An 8,133-nucleotide genomic window follows, 5' to 3' on the forward strand; every position below is an offset into this window, starting at 1 on the left:
TTTGGGGGGGGGGGGGGTTGTAAATAGGAGGTTTGAGTTGATGGTCCAGTATGGTTATGTACACTGAAAATTTCTAACCCCTCTTTCCCCCCTTTATATCTGTATTTTTCCTACAGTGCTCTGCATATCTAACAAATACTTCGTCAGAGACAACTTGGACTATGCGTACCACTTTTCCAGAATATATTGTCGCCCTCACCACTGTTGTTGGATCGGTTCTTTTCTGTGTATGCTTCTAAACTTCAATTTTCTCATTGGGGCTTTATGTGTATTATAACTGTATTGCACCTTGGATGTAAATGCAAGTTTAGAAGGGTTGAATTGGTACATATCATTCTATCATCATTTGAAAATGTGTATTTGCAGTCTTTATTCTTTAGGGTCATGTTTGAAGTTATTTTGAAAGAAACATGTTTGAAATTTTAAGTTATGTACTTGGATATTATGTTAGCTGGTTGTTGACTAGGACTTTCTGCCTCCTTGTTCTTTTGGGATATCAAAATTGCATACTTCATTTAATATTCTTTAGGATTTTTTTTTTTCTGACAAATTTGGATAGAGTTTGGCCTTTCGGAAGAATCTCTTATCACTGATGCTTCACATTGCAGATATTTGGTGGTGTTGGTATTGCTTGCCTACCTTTGGGGCTTATATTTTCATTTATCCGGCGTCCAAAAGCTGTTATTACTCGTTCACAGTATATCAAGGTGCGTCTTGTGTTTTGTTTTGCATCCTTAGAAAAGTACTTGGCTACTTGCTCCTCTGAGATTGTTTGTTAATATTTGTTGATATTGAGTATTTATTATTGTGGGTGGCATCGATATCCTACAGGAGGCAACTGAATTGGCTAAAAAAGCTAAAGAATTGAAGAAAGCAGCGGATGCACTTCATCAAGAAGAGAGAAGCGGTTCTAAAGGGAGGAAATGGCGTAAAAATGTGAAGGCAGTTGAAAAGGTATTTGCCCTTGTGTTAGGTCACTCGATATTTAAATTGGACTGCATAATTTTTTCCGTATCTGAAGTTTATGAGAACATTTATCTTAGCAATTTACTCTTTATTTCTTATGTCATTTGTCAACAATCTCTCTTTTGTTTCCTATACTAATTCTTGGTTGAAGTGTTCTGCTTCTTGTAACATAATTAGCTTAATTGGAGGATTTGTGATTTGTGTGTTAGTAGTCGTGGATTCCTTTATGCTTGAATGTGGACTTGGTTACATGCTTGCTAATTCTTTTCAGGAGTTGCTTCTTTTGGAAGAAGATGTGAAAGCTTTGGAAGAGATGTATCCTCAAGGAGAGAAGGTCAGGACTCTAATGTCTATTTTATGATGACAATGTAGTTTAGTATTGAAACAGCAGTGAAGCGAGGGTAAGGCTGCGTACATTATGACTCTTCACGGACTCCACAGTGGCAGTAGCCTCTTGCACTGGTTATGCCCCTTTTTAATGTAGTTAGTATTTCTTCTGCATCTCATTTTATCGCTTGCTTTATCCAGGCAGAGACTTCTTGGGCTTTAACTGTCATTGGCTACCTGGCAAAACTTGTATTGGGAATATTAGGGTAAGTGGTCTGCCTAGAAATTTGATTTCATTACTATGTTGAGGTTTTGAAATTTGATCTCAAAATGGTATGGTGTGTTCATTAACTTCATTGCTTCCATATCTGTTCAACACTTCAACATTATCTTTAGGAAACACTCGTAGGCGCTATTGGACTAATGGAAAACAATTAAAAGTTAACTCAGTTACTATTTCCATTTTTACTTAAACAAGGGAGAAAGGAAAGAGAAACGTTTATTTTCTATTTCCAATTGGTTGCAAGGTGGAGCAGGGACCTGTTGCATGCTTATACGTCTTTATCTATTTGCATTAAAGAGGTAAAGTACAGTTGAAATTTGTCATATATTATTTTCTTGGTCTGCCCAGTCTGGAGATTATCTCTGGTTCAGCGCCATAATCTGCCATATATCATCGATTGGTTGGGGCTGAAATTTTGTGGATTGGGTAGGCCCTAAGTTTCAGCCCAAACAACTATCCAAGTGCAAAATAAAATATTGAAATCCAGGACCATGAGTGGGTGCATGCAATGCTTGGACTACCGATAGGGTGCAATACTAAGGACAAGAATTTCGATCTTGAGGCTGGTTTTGACCCAGCTTAAGACCTAGATATGGGTTGAAACCAGGTACTCTTGGGGCAAAATTTGACACGTCATGGTGAAAAATTATTCAAAACCTCTCTATCATCCTTCTTTGGAAATAGTGTTACAAATATTGCATTGGAGATGCGTTATGATGAAGTTCCATAAAGTCTTAACCCGGAATTGGTTATAATTTAACACTGAAACAATCAAGACTCATTACTATGTCTTTCACAGATTTGAAACAATCAAGACTCTTCACTATGTTTTTCACAGATTTGGAAACAGTCAAGAGTCATCCCTATGTTTTTCAGAGATTTTTCTTAGAGAAGGGATTGAAAAATTCCACAGATGTTACTAGTCCTGTGATACTTCAGACTCATGAAAACTCAAGAGGCCTATTAAACTTTATACCATCCAATCTAGACTGATAATGGAGCATCTTTAGGTGTAGCAATGATAAACCCACCCCTTCAGTGGGGATGATTTCAGTGCCCACCTTGAGTTGGTTTTGTTCATTCAGGAAGAACTTGATGAATGTCATTTTCAATCATTTGGCCTTTGAATTTTCGTTGAGTGATAGTGGCCACTTTGTCCACACTTTGAGTTCCTTGGCCTCAGTGCAAGCTACCCTCTCTTCCTAAGAAAATAAAACTTACCATGTCTTTTCGATCCAAGACTGGCAATGACTTGAAGATGTGGCTGCTTATTCTTATCCTTCCCAGAGTTTTCCTTTTGCAATTCCTTGAGTTAATTTCATTTACAAACTTCTAAATTTTTTAACCTAGGCATACGTTGGATTTCCTTCAAAGCAAAACGGTTCCCAACATGCAATTCCACAATACTTGGAGCCTTAAACTACAAATTAAGAAGGAACAAGTGTGGACCCCATTGGGGGCTTCTTGGTTACTGGCCAGATAGGCCTTTTGTTTTTCAAATTGAAACTCTGGATATAGGCTTATTTGAATTTTCTTTTGGGTGTGGTGCATTGGTAGCCTTATGTGACTAGTAGTTGGGGTGAGAACTCCATATTCATTTGTAACAACCACTGGATTCTTAGATTTTAGGTGGCATCAGTGTAATCAATTATTTTGTTGTTCAATACTTGGAGCTACTAAAGATACATGGTAGATCTTGGGTGCTGTCTTCTTCTTCTAGTAGGTACTTGAGTAGATTTCTATGCTTTTGATGCTTCCGTTTGCCACTTTTTGAGTTTGTCTGATTGGTAGACGAAGAGAGGTGAACCACCTGAAATTATTGGATCAAACATGTTTTAATGATATTCTAATCTCATTGCTGTGGCTAGACGCTGCTTGGTTTCCTCCTGCAAATGCTTAAGTGTTTAATTTTTTTATTTTGAAGAGGTCTGGATTTCATAAGAAACTTCAAGTGAATATTGTCTCTCTTTCTTTTAGCAATGGTGGCAGTTATAGATGATGGCGATAAGGCTTAATATGCACCATTTTTGTATTATTTTATTTTACCTTTTTATTAGGAAGCTAGAGGCTTTGAGTCTTGCACTCATCACAGCAGTGGTAGTGTGTGTTTTCGTTTTTCATCTTCATGGTCTTTGATAAGAAGTTATTTAGTTAATGGAGGTCAAAGATTGAAACCAATTTCATTTTTTCAATTTTATCCAATTTCTAAAGTCATATAAAGTTTTCCAAGTTATGTTGCTGCATTCTTTTCACTGCTGACCTTGTTATTTATTTATGTTTTCTGGTGGACTGGTGAAGTTTTGGTATAACCTTAGTCTACACGCATCCGTTGTTTTCCAGGTTAATTGTATCAGTGGCTTGGGTGGCACATATTGTTATATATTTGTTGATCAATCCTCCTCTATCTCCTTTCCTTAATGAGGTTTTCATCAAACTAGACAGTGTCTGGGGTAAGTTGTGATGAAATCTTTGCACCAAACCCCGCCCCAGGAGTGGGATTGTCCTTCTTGGGAATTCTTGGTGTCTGACTTGTGGACTCTGCCACTTGACCAGGCCTTCTAGGTACTGCAGCGTTTGCCTTCTTCTGCTTCTACCTTCTGATGGCAGTTGTTGCTGGGGCAATGATGCTCGGTCTGAGACTGGTTTTTATAACCATTCACCCTATGAAGTAAAGAAACTTTTTTCTATAATTTTCCACATTTTCCTATTGTTACCGGTTTACATCCTTTGTTGTTTGTTATCCTCAATTTAACTCTTTTCTTTTCCAGGTGGGGAGCAACTCTTATGAATTCGTTTCTTTTCAATGTTGGACTCATTCTCCTTTGCTCCATCAGGTCTACCTTCTCGTTTGACATTCAAACTCTTTCTCTGGATATTGAAGCAGTAGATTGACCATGTTTAATTAGATTTGGACTTGTCTGAAGTTTAACTGTTGTCACCGACACACCAAATCAGAGAGAAGAGCAGAACATGGACGGAATATTCTGAAAGGGAATCATACAGCAACTAGGGCCCTGAAGATAAATGTCTTAGTGGGTTCTGGCTCTGTTTATCGCTTGAATCTGTTTTTGATTGTATGGATTGTGTCATGAACAGCTACTTAAATCTAGGGTCCTGGTTCCTGCATTACCATTTGAAATGGTAACTTGGGAACTTATAAATCATAAAATCAGTGCCCAATTACTGACTCTCATGACTTATGATGGGTCTGAGTGGAACCATACCATCTAACCATAAATACTCTTTGTACTGCTTTTTGGTTCTTTCGGGAAAAGTTTGTCAGTCCATGACTTGATATTTCAAAATTTTCCTTTTATGAAGATTCCTAGCAGTTTTCCTCATGTGCTCAATTTTTTTGTTTTTCATTATCCTTCTACTGCAGTGTGATTCAGTTCTGTTCTACGGCTTTTGGTTACTATGCCCAAGCAACTGCTGCCCAAGAAATATTTGGCCACACCTTGCAATCTCTTCGTGGAATTAAATATCTGTACATGTGAGTTACAACTGACCTGTTTCTGACTCATTCTTGTTTCGATACTTATGCTCTGATGAATTGGTTTAATGTATTTTCACCCCTTGTTTTACAGGTACAATGTGTTTCAAATTGCATTCGTCGTTTTCGCAGGGCTCACACTTGTTTATTACGCGGCCTTTGTAAGTTATATTCCTCAGATCCTCTGTAGCAGGAATTAGAACAACCTCTTATTGTCTTTGGAATATTTTCAGGGATGGAGAAAAAGAAGACCAACTGGCAGATTCCAGCTTTCTGATTAAGTAGTGTGATTCTAGGAAAAGCATTGGGCTGGGCGACTCCTAGATTCTCAAAGTTGAATCATTTATCTTGAAGTGGTTTTCAGAGTTGGATGTTTATGGGCTGACTTGATTTTCAATATGGCAATGTCGAATGAATGGTGAGTGAATACATGCCCAATTGTAAATCTGTGTCTCGATCAATGTGGTGTGTGCTGCTGCTGGTGCCGCTGTTGTTGGTAGCATCTGGGGTTATCTCATACTACGTTTCTTTTTTTCCATCCTCCCTTTTCTTTGTAATATTGTTTCATGGTTGATTTATCTTATAGAATAGCCATGGTACTGCTTGTCATGGTGATACGTACTTTTAGAGAGGGATGTGGGACTATAACACTACCGCTGCTGTAATTTAGATGTCAGGAACAATATTCTTTTTTGGTTTGTGCAGAGAATCAGTTTGTTCATTTATATGTACACATGAGATTGCCTTGTATCGCAATTCCTAGGAAATTTAGGTTAGAAGTTTTCAAATATTGTGGGACTAAGATCAAAGACTGGAAAACCTTCCTCTTCATTTCTCTCAGCCTAGTCAAGCGGACCAGGATCACCATTGAATGGTAGCTTTATTTGTTAATGAACCTCTGACAATCTGTTCTAAGCAAAATTTAGTGGTTGTGGTTGTTGCAATAATATCATCTAAATGGGGCTCAAAAGGTAGGTGCAGGAGAGAAAATAATAAAGATCCCCATGTGAAAGTGAAATAGTATTCTGGCATCGTGGCGATTCTTTGTTGCCACGATTCTTTATTGCTTTAGATTTTTATGCCTGTCAAAAAATGGAGCATCCACAATGCATAAGTTGATCTGTTATACATTGCCACACCAACAACTATTGTTAGATTTATGCTTCAAGACAAAGATAACAGCCATACCAATATGTATTGAATCAATCGGCTTTGACGATCATAGTTGTCATGACGCCAAGGCGAATCAAGGCCGTAAAGGATTGTCTAAGCGCTTACGCGAGAAGGTGCCCGTTTAAAGTGAACAAGGCGATCAGGTGTTATTTTTTATTTTTCCTATTTTCTAACATTATTTAGTAAGCTATATATGCTTTATATCATAAAAAATCAAAATTAAGTAATATCAAGTCATTAAATATCAACATTTAGCCATATTAAATCATAAAAAATTAACATTAAGTCATTACGTTATAAAAAATCAACATTTAGAGAAATGTTCTTGTTCTATAATAAGTTTGACTGGTCAAATGATTTTATTTTTACATGAGACTTTTTGTATTAGTTATAACATAAAACCAGCTTTTCAACAAGTCTAAGATTATTTAAATCTGAGTTGTAATGACAAAGCTATGCTCGGGTCAAACTTATTTTTAAGTGCATGAATACTGTTAAAATCACTTGAATGAAAATAATTTTATGGATATCAAAACAAAAGATTATTTTACCAGACTTTGAGTTTTTAGCAATGTTTTAGCATGATTGAATTTATAAAATTTTCATAATTGAGAAAAACTTCAGCATTTAAAAGTTAACAAAATGCCCTTATAACCAAAATCCAGTTTTTGTTCTTGGACTAAGGGGTTGACTTTTAATCTTTTTGGAATTTGATTTTTAAACTATTTTTATTGGATTCAAATAGGAGATATTTGTTTATTTATGAATAATATCTTAAGTAAGGCAAACCGCCTGGACGCCTAGTCATCGCCTAGGCGATGCCTTGACAACTATGACGACGACAGATTCCTGGCTTCATCTCATGAAATTGCAGATTAGCCATCATCTTTTGCATCTTCAGAGAGATCAGAAGCTAGAAGTTCCAAGTTAAAAGGAAATGACACCGAATGGACTATAGTTTACCGGATTTATGTTGGACAGTATGTCGATATGTCAATCTTCAGGGAGGTAAATATAAAATTTTAATTAATCTAACACAAAATAACGCTCTTAACACTTGAGAGAATCAAAATAAAAAAAAGGGTAATTTACAACGCCACCCCCTGGAGAATGCCAATATTAGAGGGACACCCCCTCTCTTTCACCAAATTGGACTTAGACCCCCTACCGTCAGTCAACGTTACATAATATACCAAGAATGCTGACATCAGCAGTTAATATTTTTTCTAAAGTCCATTTTGCCCTTCAAAATAATGGAGTACCAAAATTGCCCTTAATGGTTCTATTCCCAAGTCAGCCTCAATGAGTTGAGAAGAAGAACGGGTAGGCTTGCAGATCGGCGACTGCGAACACTCTTTCGACGACGGCGACGACGGCGACTACGGCAGCGAACCCCCTACAGCGACTACGGCAGAAAAATGTCTAATTTATTAGTTTTTACTCATAAGGGCAAAAACGTCATTTCAAAGCATCATATAACGTTGACTGACGGTAGGGGGTCCGAGTCTAATTTGGTGAAAGAGAGGGGGTGTCCCTCTAATATTGGCATTCTCCAAGGGGTGGCGTTGTAAATTACCCTAAAAAAAACGCATATCTCATCCCCCAGATGTGAAAGGACCTGTCGCTTGCTTTTCTTAGACTGGATGGATGGATAGCCATAAATTGTAAGAATAATCCATTAATAATAGTGACAGCTCCTTTTTATATATATATGCCTTAAAAAGGCAGAGCTAAAATATAACAACTTTGTTTTTCTTTCATATCCGCTCCTTGCAACAACCAGTATCATGTAGACAAAAGCAAATATCAATCCAGTGTTTAGTCCCACTGTATCTTCCTATGAAAGGTCCACTCTGAGGGGTTGATGGTAGTCTTCCCATCAAATGCAACA

General features: G+C 37.2%; 1 protein-coding gene across 1 annotated transcript in view; it reads left to right on the forward strand.

The window, feature by feature from the left end:
* LOC122090097 (LIMR family protein At5g01460-like) overlaps window positions 1-5,790 on the forward strand; it is an 11,261-nt gene extending 5,471 nt beyond the window's left edge. Inside the window, exons 4-14 of the mRNA XM_042659935.1 lie at window positions 117-227; window positions 609-707; window positions 832-954; window positions 1,238-1,300; window positions 1,495-1,559; window positions 3,917-4,026; window positions 4,130-4,244; window positions 4,345-4,410; window positions 4,959-5,069; window positions 5,164-5,230; window positions 5,303-5,790. Of these exons, the coding sequence (XP_042515869.1) occupies window positions 117-227; window positions 609-707; window positions 832-954; window positions 1,238-1,300; window positions 1,495-1,559; window positions 3,917-4,026; window positions 4,130-4,244; window positions 4,345-4,410; window positions 4,959-5,069; window positions 5,164-5,230; window positions 5,303-5,350 (978 nt within the window). The 3' untranslated portion in view covers window positions 5,351-5,790. The remainder of the gene's footprint in view (window positions 1-116; window positions 228-608; window positions 708-831; window positions 955-1,237; window positions 1,301-1,494; window positions 1,560-3,916; window positions 4,027-4,129; window positions 4,245-4,344; window positions 4,411-4,958; window positions 5,070-5,163; window positions 5,231-5,302) is intronic.
* Window positions 5,791-8,133: the final 2,343 nt, after the last annotated feature.

Source organism: Macadamia integrifolia, chromosome 9 (assembly GCF_013358625.1).
Source record: "Macadamia integrifolia cultivar HAES 741 chromosome 9, SCU_Mint_v3, whole genome shotgun sequence".
Classification (NCBI taxonomy): domain Eukaryota; kingdom Viridiplantae; phylum Streptophyta; class Magnoliopsida; order Proteales; family Proteaceae; genus Macadamia; species Macadamia integrifolia.